This window comes from Sorex fumeus, unplaced genomic scaffold (assembly GCF_029834395.1).
Source record: "Sorex fumeus unplaced genomic scaffold, SorFum_2.1 ptg000047l, whole genome shotgun sequence".
NCBI classification, from domain to species: Eukaryota; Metazoa; Chordata; class Mammalia; order Eulipotyphla; family Soricidae; genus Sorex; species Sorex fumeus.
The window spans coordinates 31,310,812-31,332,834 of record NW_026606104.1 but is presented as its reverse complement, the minus strand read 5'-3'; the positions used below and the strand labels follow the sequence as shown (position 1 = coordinate 31,332,834).

General features: G+C 37.3%; 1 protein-coding gene across 3 annotated transcripts; it reads right to left on the bottom strand.

The window, feature by feature from the left end:
• Window positions 1–77: 77 nt before the first annotated feature.
• On the bottom strand, window positions 78–17,513 carry ZRANB2 (zinc finger RANBP2-type containing 2). Of its 3 annotated transcripts, none has more exons than XM_056123092.1 (11): window positions 17,308–17,508; window positions 14,272–14,324; window positions 14,068–14,176; window positions 12,988–13,070; window positions 8,970–9,046; window positions 8,273–8,407; window positions 6,953–7,122; window positions 5,484–5,570; window positions 3,369–3,527; window positions 2,395–2,469; window positions 78–1,921 (listed from the first exon to the last, which is right to left on the bottom strand). In XM_056123092.1, exons 1-10 carry the CDS (start codon window positions 17,361–17,363, stop codon window positions 2,436–2,438), a joined length of 963 nt encoding a protein of 320 aa, XP_055979067.1. In that variant the 5' UTR covers window positions 17,364–17,508; the 3' UTR covers window positions 78–1,921; window positions 2,395–2,435. The 3 variants fall into 3 exon arrangements, 2 of the variants coding, with proteins under 2 accessions (XP_055979067.1, XP_055979066.1); XR_008793699.1 differs by having other exon boundaries at window positions 1,866–1,921; window positions 2,395–2,465; window positions 17,308–17,511; XM_056123091.1 differs by lacking the exon at window positions 2,395–2,469 and having other exon boundaries at window positions 17,308–17,513.
• Between the last annotated feature and the right edge of the window lie 4,510 nt (window positions 17,514–22,023).

The following is a 22,023-nucleotide window of genomic DNA, read 5'->3' as shown; positions in this document are numbered from 1 at the left end:
ATTGAGGCACTTTCTCATTATCAAAAAATACAACCGAAAGTAAAATGACTGCAATGAGTTTCAGAATAAACACTAAGTCAGAGTTTAAAATTCTAATTTATTTCTAACAAACACCACTTGATGCTTGACTCACAGGCTTTATTAACATTGTCTACAGTATCATTTCCTTATGAAATGAACTAGTACAGCTTAAACCAAATGAAATCATAATCACCTGAATTGTCTGTAATCTACTATTAGCTAAATTTATAACCTTGCATTTGTTTAGTACAGCCAAAGTTTTAAATACAGAAAGCACAAGAATAAACCAATGGTAACACGTGAAATCTAGATCATCTGGGCAATTTAGAAGGTGGACTTTCAAGAAGTCTGAGGCACAATTACAAGAGAGTAAAAGTTCTTGTGCAACCTACAGTAAACGTAGCAAAGAAAATTAAGACGTAAAAAAACAAGGGGAAGTTCATTGTAAAAATACTATCAAAATATTTCTACTTTAAGATATTTTGCTTTCATCTTTAGATCAATTGAAGAAAAAAAAATTATTTATTTTAAAATAAAACCCCCAAATTTTGGTTGGTCTACTAAATGCTTAGAAATGTTTTCATTTTTAATTAATGCATACATTAATGTTGGAAAAAAAATCAAAAACAAGGTAAAAAGGTATTGAGTCCCATGACAAAAAGTCAGCCCCAAAACACAATTGTCGATTTCCCTCAATATACTTACCTTGCATTGTCACTGAAGATACTGTCAAGAGAAACCTTTTTGTTTTTAAAACCATAGACAAAGAGCTTGAGTGACCAAATTAAGAAATAAAACAAACTGAAAGTATTTTAAGCCATAAGATATTTCAAGTAAATAGGAATAGTATTATTTCCTACTGTTTCTTCCAGAAACCAGCACTTGTTACACTAAAGAAATTTTTATTCAGTGTTTAAACACATCAAGGCAAATATAGTTATTTAAATCCACAATGTTTCTTTTGATCTCTCACCAAAAAAGAAATACATTTAAGTTTTCTTCAATTTTTCCAGTATTAATTTGTTTTGTCTACCCTATTGTGATAACTGGATTCTTAAAGGCTATTACACAAAACTCAAATATTAACATATTTTGGATAAAATTTTTTGTATAAGACAACTGTAGCAATAGTGAAGAGATGAATTTGGCAGACATTCTCACTCAAATTATGAATCACAAACCAAGAAATAAGTAACACCTTTCTCCGGCTGAAATTTACAGAATTTTCCTGTATTAAATGTTGCGGTGTAGAAAAGTACAACTGTGTAAAAGAGAGAGACAATGATTCTAAGGCACCCTTTAAGAATAGGGAATTTTAAAGTTTCCAGTTGACTGGGTTACAATTAGTTTAAAAAATTTTTTTGGAAGAATTGCTTTTGACATCCGTTAGCAAAACAGATGTCAAACACCCTTTCCCCAGATTAACATAACAGATTTTAACCAACAACTTTACCACAGTTTTTGTCTCCATGCCCAAAATTCAGGCAAACCAAGGTAATCCTTTCTTACCAAAGTTCATATTTGGAAAGATAGAACTATGAGTTCAAACTAGAACCAAAGCATTGTTTTGGTTTAGATGACTTTAAATGAAACAAATGGTTGTAAATAATAAATAGAGTATCTATTTTTTTTGGAACATTATGGCTTAAAATACTATTTACTTTTAATTTCACAAAAAACCCACAGTTTTATTGTTCTGAAAAGCAATGAAAGGCATGCACCTCTACTAGCAGATTTAGCACTTCTGACCAAGTAAGACACCAACTTCTTAAAAAATATGCTTCATGCACTGCACTGGTTTTGTTTTGCTTTGTTTTTTAAGATGGAAATTTTAATACATTATTTCTTTTTCAAACTTGAACGGGAACCAGAATGGGATGATCCAGATGACCTGTGGTGCCTATAAAAGAAAACGGAGAAAGTAGATAATCTAGCAAACTGAAGTTAGGTATCAGCATTAATTCTAACACTATGAGAATACACATTATGCTGACAAAAGATAATAAAAATCATAGATCCACATACACATAATGTGAGCCCAAAAAAGTATTAACATAAAATTACAATTTTAAGTAACTTCTCACTTCAAGATATTGCCAACTCTCAATTACTTAATGAAGACTTGTAAAAATGTATAAAACAGGTAATACCCAACAAAAGCGTATAAACTTGACAATGGAAGTGTGATTCAAGTCAACCTTGGAGATACATCATAGTGTGTTACATTTGTATGTAAAATATCAATACAGAAAGGCTCTGTGTATCAGAATATATCTACAAATAACTATATTTTATAAGTCAAAGTCACACCAAGTGATTGTATAATATAAAATTATATTCATGCAGCTAATATGAATAATTCAATATATCAACCTGGGTAAAGTAGTGGTGTTCCAAGGGGTTGGGCCCTGGGCTCAGGGTTGTTTAGAGTTTTCACCAATCACCTGGCTTATGGAATAGAGAACATGTTCATTAAGTTTATATGACAACAAACTGGGGGGATTATATGTGGCTAAGGTAAAAAATTGTAAAAGTCGTAAGAAAGCAACAGATGCACAGAAAATAGACTAGCTTGGGAATACTTAATATTTAAATTTCAAATGTGAAGGAGCAAAATTTATTATTCTAAGTAGGAATCTTGAGTAATCCTACCAGTGAACCCAGCTATAATCAGATTTTACTTAATTTTCACTTTTACAACAGAAAAGATGAGAAAAAATTGCTAGGATCACAAAGGAAGCCATTTAAACGACCATGAAATTAGACAGAGAACAAGAAAAAAAAAATAATAAAGTAGCCTTTTGTTAAAAGGATAACAAAGCATATGCATACTCTCCAAATTTTAAAAATGTCAATAAAAGCCTCTTTAAAAAAAATTCAAACTGCTGGATGAAAAAAATATTAGCTATAAGATAAAGGGCATGAAACAACACTTTGCTATGAAAATGAAAACACATATTTAAAAGAGGACAGATTTCCAATTGCTAAAAAGTTTTCAACTTAAATGCACATTGTATACTATGCCTTTTAATATTTACTGTAAAATCAACATCATAAATATAAAAATCACTAAATCAATTCAATATGTTTATAATTAAGGTCTTAAAACACAAATAACCAAGAGTTGGTCATGACTGTTTATAAAAATAAAAATGGAAATAAAAGTGATCAGATAGTGGAAGACTCAATCTTTAACTTCGAAATAACCTGATCAACGCACAAAATATACTCATGTTCTTTGAAGTTCAAAGTTGAAAAATATCATTTAATGTTAAAAACTTAACTCTTGACTGTAAAGTTTAGTTTATCTACTCAACACCCACTCTTATTTCTACAGAAACCCAAACCTTTCGGGTGACCGTGATCTTGTTCGTCTTTTTTTGCGATCACCAGATGAAGAAGATCTAGAACGACTTCTCTTTCTGTTCCTCTCAGGAGAAGATGATGAACTTGAATAAGATCTTTTTCGTGGGGATGAAGAGCCCCTGTGCGACCTGGAGCTGGATCTTCATTAATTAAGAAACAAATCAAACATTTCATTAAAAGAAGAAATGAGGTAGGTTACTTAGTTAACAACAGCTCCCAAAACATACAGGATTTATAACTATGAAAATTTTATAAGGAATACTTACTGCATACTCAAGAGAAGACGTCTGGTTCAACCATGAAAACAATTCTATTTAAATACAATGAATTTCATGTCTTTTTTTAAAAAAAAATCTAAGTGTTCATCACCAGTAAGTAGAAACTAGACTAATAAAATAAAATTTCCTTAGTATAAGGTTTTTATTTTAATGTGCACGAGAACAGCAAAACCAACAGGTAACTTCACTTGCACTTTATGTATAGACAATATATTCCTTCAATTAGGGCCAAGTATTTATAGCCCATCTCCTGAGGAGAATTAGCAATTCTTTGTAGAATTATGCAATATATTGAGTTATTAAATGAGCAAGGATAGGGGATAGAAATGAAAAATAGTACTATTAAGTTGGTAAGAATCAAAGAATAAAATGAATTATTTTAAACTTGACTTATGTTAATATTTATGAATGACCACTATTAATGAAGTATAAAGTGTTGACATTCACATGTTTAAGGCAGAAATGTGCAAATGCTTAAATGTTAAAATTTTCTTCGTTTACGTATTTTGGGTTGAAGGATTTTAGCTCAAACTTCCCAAAAAATTCACCTTTGGGCTTAAAATAAAATCAGAAAGCCCAAAAGGAGAATTCTTTGGAAAGTTATAAGCAATGAAAAATTGTTAGGGGTGAATATGAAGGCTGTACTGTAAACCTTAGTTAACAGTGTTCTCCAAAAGGAACCAGTATATAGAGTTTCATCTAAGAAGCACTCAATAAAAAGACTAAAACATTAACACAAATTCACTTAACCACTATCTTTATTGGCAAAAAAGTGTGCATATCAGTTTTTTCTTGCTTACTGAACTGCAACCGTTCTCTAATGTCAAGAGTTGGCTCTAATATACCATTTAATAATTTTTATCAGAAGAGCTACACTGAAGTTTCATCCAATTAGGATCCTGTCATTTTCTATTCTTGTAAGATGCCTTGTGCCAATCAAGAAATTAACTTAAAAAGGCAGTGTATTTTAACTTTAAAAAAAAATTTTTTTTTAAAGAAACCACTGTTTTACTTGTAAGAAATTACAAATGGTTTCCCCCTACAGGTCTGCCTAAACTCAACTAAGTGGACAACAATGCTTAAAATCACATCAATACATCATACCTATACTAAACAATTCTAAGTTGTAGAATCAACGAGTATCTTACACATAACTGTAGACAATATCATAGAATGGTACTTTAAGATGAAAATATGTATAAAACCCTTCAGAAACTCAATCTGATATAAACAGAACAATTTTTTCTGTGATAACTGCAAAAACATTTGGGGGAGCTGAAGAGGGGATGGGGGCATACCCAGTGATGCTCAGAGTTTATTCCTGGCTCTACCATCAGGAATTACTCCTGGTGGTGCTTGAGGGACCAGTTGGGATGCCCAGAATCCAACACAGGTCCACTGCATGCAAGGCAAGTGTCCTACCTGTTAAACTATCGCTTAATTCCACAAAATCTTTTGGATTCAGTTTTGTAACAGGAGTAGACCTTTTATTCACATGTATTTTAGGTTATTGTTACAAATTTCACATCCTCAATATTGGTGATGAAATGGTTTCATCCTATTTCACCACATTTTAGCACAAAAATAACAAACCTTAGATACTACAAATAGCCACCTTAATTCAATCATGGGAATGTCTTGGCACACTGCTGATAATGGAAACATCTCATGGTGAGAAGCTGATGGTAAAAGCATTAGTTTTCTAATGCTAAAATAAAATTGACAAGTAGAAGCAAAATAAGAGGGAAAAAGCAGCTACGCTTTCTGCAGACTTTAAGTATTTCTCTCTGCTTTACAGAGAGATGCTACCTCATTCACCTTGATTTCGACCCACGAGATCTCGAACGTTCTCTGGAACTGGAACGAGATCTTGACTGCGAACTGGAAGAACTTCTTGAACGGGACCTGGAACAATATGGAAGGATTTTTTTTTTCTAGGACAACTTACTTAGCTTTGTGATATGAACACTGAAAGAAAGGCATCAGTTTATTTTGTTTTAAAAAACTTTTGAAATAAATTTTCAAAACAGTATTTAAGATAACTGAACTTTTTCTATTTTAGTATTTATGTCAAAACTTAGTAGCTTTTAAAACTAAACAACTATCAGTTTTCGAGTTTGACTCCATTACTAAAAAAAATTCAAATATAAAATTTAAATAAACGTCAGCATCACTTTTTAATAATGAATATTTATGTTGATATTTTAGTCACCAGGTTTCAAGTATTCATAAAAAACTAAGCTATATTTAACATGTCTATGATGTCTCCACTTCTCTTATAAAATCTATTTTATAATGTATTTTCCAGCAAGCATAAAGCTATAAACATTGGTATGTAAGTTTGATTAGCTGCTGTACTTTACTGTCTATGCATAGCTAAAGTAGATAAACAATACTTAACAAATCTGTCACTGTTTCACATACTTATACTACTGAAAAATATGAAAGAGACAGAGTTCAATTGAATTTGAGAAGCTAACAAAGAAAAATAGAATTTGTTTATACTTTCAATATGAACCTTAAAACATAACCTGTAGAAAAAGTTGATTACATTTTCATCTTATAGTTATTATCTTTAATATTATTCTTTTAAGGATTCATCACCTTGTAATAATTACCTATCTGTAGATACATATTTAGCTAATCTGTATTTCTAAATACCATTAAAATTCACTGCTCATGGTTTCATTTAACCATGAATTCTTCAAAACATGTTGATATAGGAACTCCTTTTTTCCCAGTCAATATCTTATTCTTAACTATAAAAACAGGAAATATTTAACATTAATAACAGAACATGATCAATTAAATATTCTCATTCCCAGACATCTTAATATTATGAAAATTAACCAAACAGAATATGGTTCAACATGTTCCTTTATTCAAACTATCTACATCAGAGAAAATTACCTACTTTTTAAACTAAATAATTTCCTGGAAAATTCCTGTCCTAGACTTTTATCACCATCAATATATCTTTACGTCACTCAATGAAAAATTCTGTAAGTTACTTACATAATTAAACGACACTATGTGACTGAATTTTAATGTCTATTTTAATAAAAATACCTTTTATAAAGGGTGCTAAAATGAATTAATGCTTCTAATTTGAATTTCGGATACTGTCATGTCATTAAGATGGATTATCTTTTAAAAGTTAACATATGAAATCTCTAACATAGAAAGGAAAACATATTCAGTCAAAACAAAACAAAACAAAATTTATAAATAAGGAAGTTAGATACTGACATTTTGACTGGTGTTACCCTTGACCTGTACCCGTTTACCTGGACCTAGACCTTGAACTTGAGGGGGAGGATGAGCGTGATGAAGACCGTGAATGAGAAGATCGAGACTTTGAGCGACTTCGTCGATTAGATTTCTTTTTATTACTATCTTCTTCTTCACTGGCATCAAGATTATATTTTGAGAGGTCAGCATCATCTTCATCCTCATCCTAACAAATATTTATATTTAGTCATTAAGATGTTAACACTAACAGTTCTGTATACCAGACACCATCAACAAATTAAAAATTCTGTCATCTGTATACAAAAGTTCTTTTCTCAGTTTTTTAACAGCTTAATGACTCTCAGACATTTCAAAGCAATACTTTTTCTCTTTTCCTTTTACAAAGTATTCACAGATAGGTCATCAAGAATGTGCAATTCTACTTCAATCATTTTCTTAGTATTACCGCAATACTTTTTCCCTGCTACCGTATTAAATTTTTCGGTAGTTCTCCCTAACTTGGGAAACTGTGCAATGAATAGCTCAATATACTGAATTACTACTCTTAAAGCAAAGACAAAGGGAGAAGATCCCATTTGTCTTTTAGAAACTTCTTTCTTTCCCCACATTGACTGTAGCTGCACTTGAGAGTGTGTTCTAAACAAAGTCAAATATACTATTTTACCCAATCCTCTACCAGGGTCTATATATAAAAACCTTGCTTTTCTGAATCACCAGACTTCATGTAGTTTTTGCCCTCATTGGATTCTCTCTTATGCTCTCAGCCCCATGAATGACTTCTTTCAGTTTTTACTTTGGGGCCACATCAGTGGTGCTCAGGGCTTCGGGCCTGGCCCTACACTCAGGATTGCTCCTGGAATGCTTAGAGGATCATACATATATGTGCCAGGGATCAGGTTGGCAAGTGGCCGACCCATAACAATATGTCCCTAGCCCTTTGATTTTCTGAAATAAATTTGGATGAGCCTGAGAGATAGTACAGGGTTAGAACTTGAATTGCATGCAGCAAGCCCAGTTTGACTCCTCAAGCACTGCCAGGAGTTAATTCTTTAGCACATGGCTGGGAGTAGCTTACAAGTGCCACCAAATGTGTCCCCAAACAAATCAACTACATGTACACATTTCTTATCTCAACACACATTAACATTCTCAGTCCCCACCAACTCTATGAAATATAAATAACTCTTCTATGGATCTGTTACTACATCATATTAAGAGAGATTAGTGCTTGGCAGAGTGGAAGCATAAAATTTTTGCAAAAATAAATCACCTACGATAATGTACTTTTTACCAATGGCAAAAATATATAAAGAACATTCATGTGCCACAGCACAAAATGACAGAAAATTGTTTACCTCATCTAATTTATATTTAGAAAGATCTTCATCCTCATCCTCTTCCTCTCCCTCAGATTCTTTATCCTCGACTTCCTTTAAAATAGATGCAGGACCAACTGCCTTCCCTCTGTATTTTTTCTTCTTCCGTCCAAACTAGAAGTTAAATTCATTTCATTACATTCTGTCAGCAGAAAATGGTAGTGATACTTCTCCCCAGGAAATTTCTTTTATATATTTAAGTCAACATATAATATCATTATATAATTATATAATAATAGATTTTTAAGTCCATTACACCAATAAAGGGCTGGAGCGATAGCACAGAGGGTAGGGCATTTGCCTTGCACGCGGCTGACCCAGATTCGATTCCTCCATTCCTCTTGGGGAGCCTGGCACGCTACCGAGAGTATCCTGCCCGCACGGCAAAGCCTGGCAACCTACCCATGATGTACTGGATATGCCAAAAACAGTAACAAGTCTCACAGGGGAGACGTTACTGGTGCCCACCCAAGCAAATCAATGAACAACGGGAGGACAGTGCTAACAGTGCTACATCAATTATGTTTAGATCAATGATGATTTTCTACAAAATGAAAGATGCTGTAACACGTAAGTTATCCTTAAAATAAGACATTAAAAAAAATTTCCTCTGCCCTTAAGATTATCTTCAAATGTTTCTCAAATTTAGTGACCACGCACACTATAGTAAGCTTACCTCGTCATATTCACCATCAGATTCCTCTCTTTCTATATATTCAACATTTTCTCTTTCATTAAAACCACCACCATATCCTAAAATAAAGAGCATAAAGTGCTATACTAAGTAAGGAATTACTAAAATGACAAAAACCTGTACAAACCACTGTCACTTATCAATGACAGTACATACCCATCTTTTAGAATACCCATCTCATAGAATACAAGTCTTAAACACAAACATGTTTAACAAAAAATAACTACAGAGAACAGACTCAGTTATAGAGCCAACTGGAAAATTCCTACAGCTACCTCTGATCAGTTCAAAATATTCATGACTTAGGCAATTCATGGAATTATAGTCAGTAGGAGGAGACTTCTATTCAAACCTCTGCAATAAGTTTTAAAGTACCCTTCTGCTATAACTATTACTCTCTGGGAAAGAAGTGGTTTTAAAAAGGCCAAAAAACTAAACCACAATGTTAACCCAGCAGTATGCACTTTGAATATTCTAATTAAAAGGTGAGAGGCTAAAATGTAGCTACAAATTTCGAAAATTCCTAATATATGGGCAAGTAAAATGATGTGGTAAAGGACATCTATATTAGTTTTAATCTAATTGTTTTAAATACAGAGCTAATAGTTATCAGGCTCTCGGAAGCAGCCAGTAAACTTCTCATGTCACACAATAGAGAACTACAATTAAAACTAACAGATTTTTGAAATGAGTTTAAAAGGATTAAAGAGCGAATTTGAAAGTTGTGATACTGAATCTTCTATTAAAAGTAGGTATATGATCAAAAGTCATAACATAATTGCACTACCCTATATATTCCAAAGAGGTACAAATACATTAAACAAGTACAAAGATATTAAGATTTCCAGGATGTAAAGATTTCACAAATAAGCAAAGATGATCGATAAAATTTATAATTATAAAAGCATTAATTTTTATATTTTTAAAATCATAATTCTGCCCATCAAAGGCTAAAAAGTGAGTATTGACATTTCAAGTCACCCACAGAAGAAACTAAATTGAAAAAGAATCAGTAAAATCTTTACAATAATGAAATAAATACTGATGAAATACAACACCAACATCTGTTTTAATGTTATTAGTTTTCACGAAACTTGAGTGTCATCTCTTTGTTACTCCTATCACATTCCTGAGACAATATATTTTCCACAGCTCACATGTCTGGAGTTATGGAGCCAGGGTGGACGAGAAAAAATTTTGTTCATTAAATGACCAGGTTATCCCTTGTTCAGGGACATCATGGCAAGTTTGCAACCAGGACATCCAAAGCATCCATCTGTCTCATTCTGCACGACCGACTCTGCTGGAAAGAGGGCAAAGATGCCAACCCAAAAGGCTTTATTGTGGAGAATTGCCACAGTCGTCATTTCCATTACAGAAACAGTCTTAACATTATCTTGTACACCTGAACTAATAGAATGTTGTGTCAGTTATATACCAAGGAAAGGCAAAGAATGGCTGTTATTTATTTAGATTTTGTTTTGGAGCCACACCTAGTAGTAGTTGGGGGCTGGGAGAGAACACTACTCTTCCGGCTCTGTGCCAAGGTAAACCCTCAACTCCAGTATGCAAGGCAAGCCTTCTACCCTGGGCCACATCCTGAAATTACAAAAGGCTTACGAATAGTACTGTCATACCAATAATCCCCAGTTGAAAACGTTACACCAAACAGAAATTTGAAGGATTATAGTCAAGATTTAGAAAATGAGACCTATCTCAGTTTTCGATGTATAAGTAAAACTACTTTAAAATGAATGTAACAGTAAATAAAAGGCTGTGTTTACATGCCCACGTATTGCCCACAGAAAATCAATCTGTTGATAATAAGACCATTAAAGCACGCTATGTGAACCTACCAGCAATTTACTTCATGAACACTTCTCTTAAATATAAGAGTAAATTTGGGACCAGAGAGACACTACAGGGGTTAATACACTTTCTTTGCATTCTACAGACCATAGTACAAATCCATGGAACTGCAGATGGTTCTCCAGCACTGTCAGAAAAGAGGAACCCAGAAGTTACCATAAAAAAAAAGATCAAAAGCATCACTTGCACTAAACAGTAGCCACAGGTGGGTTAGAGGACTCAGGGAAGATCTGTGTTTCTTTCATAAAATGTCATTCTCTTGGACCTGAAACATTTCAGTAGGTAGGCCAGCAGTCTTACACGTGACCAACAAGGGTTCAATCTCTGGCACTGCATGTGGTCCTATGAGCACTGCAAGAAGTAATCCCTGAGCACAGAGCCAGTATTAATTCCTGAGCACAAAATGTCCCCCCAAACTGAAATATAAAAAAAAATACAGGGGTCAGAGCAATAGTACAGAGGGTAGGGCGTATGCCTTGCACACACCCAACCTGAGCACTGCCAGGCGTAACTCCTGAATGAAGAGACAGGAGTAACCCCTGAGCATCACCAGGTGTGGCCCCATATTAACAAACAAACAAATACATATCTCAGTAATGGAAAAGACTTATTTGAAGAGGTACAGAGATGAATGAGTTACAAAAAAAGATGTCAATGTGTTTGGCTTCTATAACAAGCTCATGGTTGGTGGTACCTTAGAAAAATCAAAGAAAATCATGTTTCAGTTTGACTATGAGTTTGACACTGGTGATACTGAGAAGGCACCTGAATATTGGATTAAAAGGATTTGACTATTTGGATTCAAGAAATCTGAGCTTTAGAAACAAATATGGCTCGCAAACTGTGCCAATGGTTAATGAAGATTAGAGCTAAGGATAAAAGTGCCTAGACAGGGCAATCCCCAGAACTGTATAGCACAAGCAACAAACATCCCTGGGCTCTTGCACTGAACAACAGGAATCACTAGAAGGGAAAAAAGGTATCCACCCTCCTGATCAGTTCTTGGGAAGCCTAGAAAACAGAAAAGAAGAAAAGAAGAGCTTAAGAACTAAGCCTTAAGAAACTTCAACATTCTGTAGCCAGGCAGTAAATTGAAAAGGATGAAACAAACAAAAGAAAGGGCAACAGAACAAATCATCAGAAATGTCTGAAAGTGTTAAGTGGGGGCTAGAGGGGAGAATTCTACTACTGGAGATGGATAAGTGGGGCAGAGGGGAGAAACTTGTTATCCAATGGATCTACCCACTCAGTACAAAGGCAAAATTGCTTCCTGAAAAATGAAGGAGTGGGGTGAGATCTGAGGACTGAAAAAGGAAAAATAACTGACTTTACATTCAATGCTCATGTAAAAATGTAAATTAGAAAACAAACAGGGGGGAAAAAATCAAGAATTTCTGTTGAAATGTGGAAAAGTCCCAAAGATTCTATAATGAGTCTTTTGTCCCTAGAAACCAGACAGAGCAGAGTTTATCACAGAAACAGAGGAAACAGAAAAGTTACCAAATCAAGGTCTGATAGTTTGGAAAAGAAGAAACAAAAACAAACAAAAAAACCCCAAACTTAAACTATAGGATGTATGAGATGAATGAGAAAATCAGATTTGAAGCATGAATACTATGGTTGTTAGTTTCTGATAATGGGAAAACTATATTAGGTAAATATTTTCATTTAAGGGTCCCTTTTGTTGTGCTCTGAAGTTATGAAATTATAAAACAGAAGATGACATTTTGTGTATGATGGTGAAAAGTAGAGATCATCCTATGGCAGGGTCTAGACAGAGAATAGAGGCTAAAATTATGCTTGTTTGTCAGGTGTGACCCTTTCTCCCAAACCTAAACATAGGATTGAAAAGGACTGGAGAGATAGCTGAAAAGGCAAACATTACATGTGGGAGTTCAATTCAAACCCCAGCATCACATAATCCTGATCATTACCACCAGGAGTGACACCTCAATACAGAGCTGGGAGTAGCTGCAAAGCACTGCCTGTTAGACCTTTGCTCCCCACCACCATAAACAAAACAAGTGCAGAATAAAGCAGAATGCTTAAATTACTTTTTCTCATGAAGTTGGTGATACATTACGAATTACATTTTCAGTTATTTTAAAAACAGAATGCAATTGTTTCTTACCTGTTCTTTCCTCTAATTTAGCATACTTTGGAGTATTACACATGTTACACTCTGATCTTCTGGCCCAATTCACATTACTGCAACTTTAGAAGTGACAGAAGTGAAAAATACTGAACTAATAATAATATACTAGAAAAAGCTAAGCATTTTTAGATATTCTCGAATTTTAAAATAAAAACTAGGATAAAATCACTACCATAAAGAAATGTTCACTAAAGATAATGAAAAGAAAATGTGTAGTCTGAGAAAATTTATTCTCTAACAAACTGAACTATCTAAGCAGAAAAGCAAGAGATTTATACAGTATGAGAAAATAAGTAACATTATATCTATGGACATTCTGATAACCTAAGTGGAAAACTGTTATTTTAAATTGAGCTTAAGGCTTCACTTTTAAGGTTGTACTTCATGAAAAAAACTTTACATTTTAAAGGTTCCTAAAATTTGTGTGATTACATTCCTAGCCTCCAGAAAATAATGCTTAAAACAATGTTTTTGAGGAACCATTTCAAATACTGAATTAAATAACACATCAAACTCAGTGACTTAATTTACTGCAGGGAAATTTCATAATAAACTTATCATCAGTGGTATCAGAAACTGACCTAAGGGACTTAGTCCACTTTTGAGAATATTTGATTTACCTGCCTAACAGAATCTAGGAAGTTGGAAAAGTCAATGCAGAACTTGAAACCAAAATTTAAAAACTACCTTAATAATTCTTATGACATTCAACTTATAATTATGAAATTTGCAGAGGCAAAATGACTTCTGTGGTATATTTCACACAATGATAGAGGAAGAAGTCTGCTGTGAATTTTTATTAGTATCAAAAAATGCTTTAGTGCTTTCAATAACCGTCCTTTTTTGGATGTTAGTTCATACTCAGTTTTTGTCAACTTGGCTTACACACCACACCAAAGTAATTATTTCTACCATTAAACAGAATTTTAAGAGCTTGTGAAAGATTTACAAGTTTTATCTGAGTTTGTCCTGTTACTGATAAAAACAAGTAACACATGCAAATAGTTGGCTAGCTATTTTACCAAGGAAAAGTAGATGATAATTTGAAATACATACGTTTTACACTGCCAGTCATTAGCACTAAATAGGCCTCGGCTCTTTTCTGCAAGCGTTTTTCCTATTTCAGTGCCCCCAGCTTTCATCATCTTAGCCTCAGTTGTTTTTTCTGAAACAGAAAGGTAATACAGCATTATCTGGACAAATGGGGGAAAAAAATGATCCATACATAACACCTTAATAGAAACTTCCTTAGATGCTTACCCCGACCACATCTATTACAGCTGGTTCTTCTGGCGAAGTTTACATTTCCACATCTGAAATAAAACAAAACATTTATAGCTATCTTTTAAATATTAACTTAAACATATCACTTCATTAAAAAAAAAACTCTCTATGTGAATCCAGAACTTCCAATGCCACCTTAGTAATGTTAAAAGAAAACGCATAATTTAGGTGGAAAAATGTAAGATCTGAAGTCACAAGTCTAAGATAGACAGTCCAATCTCCCTCTTCTTAGATATGTGATCCTGGCAGCTAATTTAGGATCTAAGTGCCAGAATCCTCTAATTAGCATATGCCATTATTTACTGCAAAATTCCCTTGAATGGTAAAACTTGACTCTTCTTCAACAATTAGAGATGTGACACCAGGCAATTAAAAAACATCTGAAAAGTTAACTTCCTGGGCTAGAGAGATAGTCCAGGGATAAGATGCTTGCCTTGCATGTGGCAGAACACTAGTAGTTGTGGCCAACCCTACTTGACTTACACTACTCAACACTGGAGTGATGCCTGAGAACAATTGAGTGCGGCACTCTGCCTCCCCACAAAGTAAACTCCCAACATAGAAAATATAATATACACAAAACTGTGAGTCTAAGAAATACAAAATCCTAAGAAAGGGAAATGGATGGATAAATCAGAGGGTCTCACGATCCAATGCCTTTCACAAGGTAAGGTGTTTAAGAAAAAATGAAAAACGATAATTTGTATTGACTATATTTAGGTTCAGTTTTTATATTTTTATAAGGAAGCAGTTTTCCTGGATATTTATCTAACCAGTGACCTAGTTTTTAAAGAAAGACAATCAAAGCCAATAACCTTAGTGGCACAAGGTATAATGGTATTCTTGTGGCATGGAGGAGGATTGGAACTTATCAAGGGCAGAGCCTCAATCCCCGAACTTTTTGGCCCATACTTTATATTTATATTAGCAATCAGAAACAAAAAGATCAGGGAGAAGATGATCCAAGTTAAGTGTATTGATACATTGGTAAACGAACATTAAATGTTCTGAAAGCCAAGTGAAACTCACAATGTAAAAGCGTCTAACAATTTTCGGTGTTAAAAGTGAAATGATAAAGCAATCAAAATAATCCTTAGGGTTTTTTTCCCTTCTGAATACTATCCCTTAAGACGGAATAAGCATTCAAAAAAACATTCTGAAAATGTTTTCTGGGCTTACAGTCTAAAAGTAATCCATTCATTTGGCAGCACCTGAACTGGAATACTTTAGCAGCATGTGCTCAAACATTTGGGTATGATGTCATTCCATACACTGTCAAAAGCACATTATTCTACGAAACTCCCATCATTAAAGGGCAGGGGTGTTCGCTACCACTGAACGTTTTCAATCTATTGGCAGCACCAGGAGCCAAAACCAGTCCCTGCTGACTCCCGTTATATTCAATACCAGAGACCTGAAATCCTTCCGGGACTCTAAATCTCTCTGTGATCGAGAGCTGTCATGAAAAACAAGATTTCATTCTACCGTGTACTACGCTGGAAAACCATGGACTAAAAATCTTTCATGGCACTAGCTCATTTAATTTCCTAATGACTAAGGCGAGCCACAGCTAGGCTTGCAAGACAGTATTTGCTGCATTTCACAGCTTCTCATGCAGTGTGCCATTTCCTGCACTCCCTGTAAGGGAGCCAATTACCTGCTTACAAGTAGGTTGTCACAAGACTGGAAGTAAAACCCGAAAGGACTGCCCCCCACTAGCCCGCCCAGTACCAGCCAAAAGGCCAGGTGAGTTCCAGCGTGCAGTTTCTAAGAGACTTTAGTGGCATCTTAGCCGTGCATGTCACTCCCCTTAAAAAAACAAAACAAAACAAAACCAAAAACCCAACTCCCCCCCCAAATTAAAAATAACCCCAACCTCCCTTTACTTTGCAGAGTTATTTACACTTCTTTCCTACTCCTACCCTAAACACCCTCCTACAGAAAAACCGAACCCTTTAGGACGGCACAGCCCTTTGCACGACAGTCTCGGAAAAGCAGCCGCTGCAACACGTGGTGCTTCACCTCTGCAGGCGGCTCCGGGGCTGCATGGGCGACAAGTGCGGGCCCGGGGAACTACTCGGTTCCACAGGGCTAAGTTTTTTTTTCTATACCCGGGAAGGAGCGAACGATGAGGACTGGGAAAAGGTCGGACTAGGAAAAGCGCAGCGCTGGGTGGGGGCCGGGGGTTAGGAAGTAGGGAGGAAAAGTTCAACCGTAACACACACACACACACACACACACACACACACACACACGATACCAGGGGACCGAGAGACGCCAACAACACGATATCAAGGGATCGAGAGATGCCAACACACACACACACACACACACACACACACACACACACCACACGATATGAGGGGGCCGAGAGATGCCAAATATACAACACGACAATCAGGGTGCCTAGAAATGCCAACACACACACACACACACACACACGTTATCAGGAGACAGAGATGCCAACACACACATGATAACAGAGGGTCGAGATGCCAACACGCACGATATCAGGGGGTGAGAGATGCCAACACACACACACACACACACACACACACGATACCAGGGGGCCGAGAGATGTCAACGGATAAACACGGGCGAGAGCAACACGTTCGGGGAAGCACGGGAAAGTTGCGGGGAAAGTCACGTGAGCGAGACCCAACACCGAGCGGGCCGTGGCCGCGGTTTCCTTATCGCGGAAACCTGGAGAGGCGGCGGGGTGGCGGCCGGGGGCCACGGGAAGGACAACACGCACGCCACGGCGACGGGCAGTGCTGGAGCGGGGAAGTGGGAGCAAACGACGAGGGGGGTGCTACTCAAAAAACAAAGGCCCAGGGACTCCCCACGCAGGCGGATCATCGGGAGCCTCCTTTCCCGCCTGGCAGCCCGCTGTCGGCCGCCTCGATCCGGTTTCAGGCACCCGAGACCGCCACCACGGCAAAGGGCACACGGCCCGGACGAAGCCCCCGCCACCACGGCCCATCCCAATCTCCGGAGTCTTCACGAACTCACTTTTTGTCAGGGCAAATCCAGTCACCGTCACTGACTCGGAAATTCTTGGTCGACATCTTGGACGCCACCACAGCCACCCGCAGCTACGTCTTCACAGGAGGAAGCGGGCCGGGGGCCTTCGGCTCGTGGGGCTGCCCTCTGCTGCCTGACTCCAACTACCTCCGCATCAGGGCGTGGGAGGGAGGGCCGCAAGCCGAAGTTGGGCTCGAACTGTATTGTTCCGGGTGAGATGCTTGTGAATGTCTTATTTTTCCAAGCCGAAAGAGTTACGATGCTGTTGTTCTTTGGAGCCCAACTAATAGGCGCTCCCGGGACAGCCCAGACGGGAGGCCTCCGTGGCACAAGAAGCCCCAGAGAGCCCCCTATAGGCGGGAGGACCCAGAAGAAAAGCACTTCCGCTCTTGTGGGCGGAGCTACGGAGGCGCAGGCGGAAGTGACTATGAACTTTTAAAGTTCGGCCTGTACTCAGTGCTCGCTGTGGAGCAAAGTCTCCCAATTGTGCTTGATCTGCGGTTCCCTTCTAGAAAAAAAAAAACCAACAACTCAGTCCCTTCCTGACCCCAAGTCAATTCTTTAAGTGGGCAAACAGAAAATTGCAGCCAATGGCACTGCAAGCTACTCCGGGCCTCTCCCTTGTAGGTCCAGTGTGGAGGGAAGGTGTATGGGTTTTTAAATTATCAAACTTCTTGTAATAGATTAGAAACTATGTTCTTGTTTTATATACATGGGATGTCGGTTAGAAACGTGATTTCAGTTTTTTAAATACTTTGTTAAAGTCGGTAAAACAACATATAGAGATCAGCACTGCTCTGCACTGTAGTGCTCTCTTCCCATTGTTCATCAGTTTGCTCCAGCATTAATGTCTCCATTGTGAGACTTGTTGTTACTGTTTTTGGTATATCGAATATGCCTCGGGTAGAGCTGGATTCTTTAGATTGAAATCCTACTGTTTATAACTCTATTCTAATTATAAAATAATGTTATGAAATTATATTTTTATAGTTAATATTATAAAAATACTTTTTATTTTTGAATGAAATATTAAAATTAAAATTTGAATTAAAATATTTTAAACTTTTTATTTAATGTTACAATATTACAATAACTCTATCATTTAGATTCAAAGCAAAGAAATTTCAACTCCAATGCTTTTTAACACTGTGACTTTAGGCAAATTGTTTAGCCTAGTGTATTTTGTTCCCATAGAATAAATAGAAATAATAATAATAATGACACCTGTATTTTGGAATTGTTAAAAGATAAAGTGGAAAACAGAGTTAACATTAGTACCTTAAACAAACAACAGTAAAAATGGTTATTATTCACATAAAGGATCACAGTTAATTGGCACACATCAAAATGAACAAGAATAACCAGAGCTGCCACAAATGTGGGGAGAAATGAACTCTCATTCATTGTTGGTGAGAATGCCAACTGATCCAGCCATTTTGGAAAACAATATGGGCATTCCTCAAAAAAAAAAAACCTGGATATTGAGCTTCCATATGACCAGGCAATACCACTTCTGGGAATATATTCCGGGGGTGCAAAAAAGCACAGTAGACATCTGCACCTGTATGCTCACTGTAGCACTGTTCATAATAGCCAGAATCTGGAAACAATCTGAGTGCCCAAGAAGAGATGACTGGTTAAGAAACTATGGTATATCTATACAATGGAATACTATGCAGCTATTAGAAAAGATAAAATCATGAAATTGGCTAATAAGTGTAATTACATGGAGAATATCATGCTAAGTGAAATGAGTCAAAAAGAGAGGAACAGACAGAGAATGATTGTACTCATTTGTGGAATGTATCACTATCACTATCACTATTACCCCGTTGTTCATTGATTTGCTCAGGTGGGCGCCAGTAACGTCTTCATTCATCCCTGTCACATGCTAGTGTAGCCCGATGGCATGTTGGGGGCTCTTTCAGGGTCAGGGGAATGAAGACCATCATTGTTGCTGTTTTTGGCATATCGAGTATACCACGGGTAGCTTGCCAGGCTCTGCCATGCAGATGAGATACTCTCGGTAGCTTGCCAGTCTCTCCGAGAGGGATGGAGACTTTTGGGGCAGCCTCTAATCACCTTTACAGTGTTCCCAGTCAGGCATATATACAGGCAGGATACTCTCATTAGCCTGCCAGGTTCTCTGAGAGTGAGAATTAGAGAATAAGAGGTCTGATTGAGAGACTCTGCGTTGTTCTCTTCCAGGAGCTTGGTTTTATAATCTTTGGATCCTGGCTGTTGATGGAGTTACACAGCAGTTGGTACGTGTAACTGTCTAGCTGCTGGAAGTGGAGGGTCTGGGTGGAGGCCCAGTCCCGAACCAAGCAGGCTTAGAAATCTCAGCCCCGGGTCCCGCACACCTGGGTTCCTCTGCCAGTTCCTTCATGCGTGAGTCTTGTCTGAGCATGTGGAGAGTGGTCTCAGCATTGCTGTGACTGGGTCCTAGAGGTCTTCAGCTGCTAGGGTTCTGCTCGGGGTGGAGAGGGACACTCAACCTGCTCTCCTCCAAGGGTCCCTGGTGAGGACAGCCAGGTGCGGGGGCAGGAGATTCTGCGTTGTTCTCTTTTGGGTGCTTGGTTTTACAGTCCTGGCCATTGATGGGGTTACATGGTAGTTGGTGGGTGTAATGGTCTATCTACTGGAAGATGGGGGGTCTGTGAAATGTAAAATAATATGAGACTGACACCCAAAGACAGTAGAGATAAGAGCTAGAGGAGTGCTCCACACTTGGAAGTTTGCCTCATGTGCAGTTTGGGGGGAGAGGAGAAGGCAGTTGGGAAACAGAAGGGATCACTAAGTCAATGATGGTTGGAGGGATCGCTCTGGAGGGTGATGTGTGCTGAAAGTAGACAAAGGACCAAATATGATGGCCTCTCAGTATCTGTATTGCAAACCATAATGCCCAAAAGTAGAGAGAGTAAAAAGGAAAGTGCCTGCCATAAAGACAGGGGGTGGGGTGGAGTGAGGGTGGCAAGAGGTATACTGGTGGTGGAAAACTCACACTGGTGGAATGGGTGTTCAATCATTGTATGACTGAAACTTTATCAGAAAGCTTTGTAACTGTATGTCACAGTGATTCAATTAGAAAAAAAGAATCACGTTAAGGTATAAGATGTAAAGTACAGCTCATTAGGCTCTTGCCTTGAATTTAACTAATCTTGGTTCAATCCCGAGCACTCCATGTGAATTCCTGATGCCTGCTGAAGTAATCATGAACAGAGCCAGGTCCTTGCACATAGCAGGGTGTGGTCCAAAACAAACAAAAAAATCACAGTTGCTTGAACTGGAAAATACATGCAGTTAATGCAGCAAAAGTTGATCAATAATAAAAGCTTTATGAGAGAACTAAACATTTTCTGGATCATCTGTCAAACACTGTCCTCCTGTGGTTCATTGATTTGCTTGAGTGGGCTCAGTAACGTCTCCATTGTGAGACATCTTGTTACTGTGCTTGGCATATTGAATACTCTTGGTAGCTTGCCAGGCTCTCCAAGAGGGGCGGAGAAATCGAACACAGCTTGGCCGGTCTGGCTGCGTGCAAGGCAAATGCCCTACCGCTGTGCTGTCACATCAGGAGAAAGTTGTCTTATGGTAAAAATAGGATAACAGTAAACAAAATACAAAACAAACAAGAAAATACAAATAAGTGCATATTGGGAATGATGGTAAAGGACTCTTTAAGTTCAAGGACTACAATCAATTTGTCAAAGAGAAATGATTCTAGAGTAAAGAAGAAACTTTGCTGGATTAGAGGTATCCTAATTTGAAAGGAAAATTCCTCAATACCAACTATTCTCTCATCTTGTACATGCCCACCAAATAACCCTCTAATTGACCATTTTCTCTCTTAGAAGTTTAGTCTTCTAAGACAAATTACCCAGAGTTAATTCTCCCTACAGTTCTTTCAAGATTTAGTTCTCTCTCTGTTTTTTTTTTTTAAAAATTTTTATTAGTGAAACACCATGAGGTACAGTTGTAGACTTACAAATTTTTGTGTTTGGGTTTCAGTTATACAATGATAGAGTACCCATCCCTCCACAAGTGCCCATTCCCCACCTCCAATGCTCCCAGCATCTCCCCCCCCATTCCACCACACCCCTGTGGCAGGACATTTCCTTTTGTTCTCTCTCTCCTTTTGGGTGATGTGGTTTGCAAGAGAGGCATTGAGTGGCAATCATGTTCGGTCTATGGTCTACTTTCAGCATGCATCTCCCATCTTGGGTGGATCCTCCCAATACCCTTTATTTGGTCTCCCTTGTCTATTTGAGCTGCCTTTCCCCCTTGCATGTATGAATGGCCTCCAAACCATGGAGTAAACCTCCTGGTACTTATCTCGGCCATTCTTGGGTGTTGATCTCCTATTTTGTTACGTTATGTTCCCCAGATGAATGCAGTCTTTCTGTGTCTGTCCCTCTCTTTCTGACTCATTTTGCTTAGCATGATACTTTCCATGTAGTACCACTTGTATGTAAATTTTGTGACTTCATCTTTTCTAACAGCTACATAGAACTCCATTGTGTAGATGTACCAAAGTTTCTTTAACCAGTCATCTGTTCTCGGGCATTCAGGTATTTTCCAGATTCTAGCTATTGTAAAGAGTGCTACAATGAACAAACAAGTGCAGATGTCACTTCGACTATACTTTTTTTGCCTCTCTGGGATATATTCCAAGGAGTGGTATTGCTGGATCAAATGGGAGCT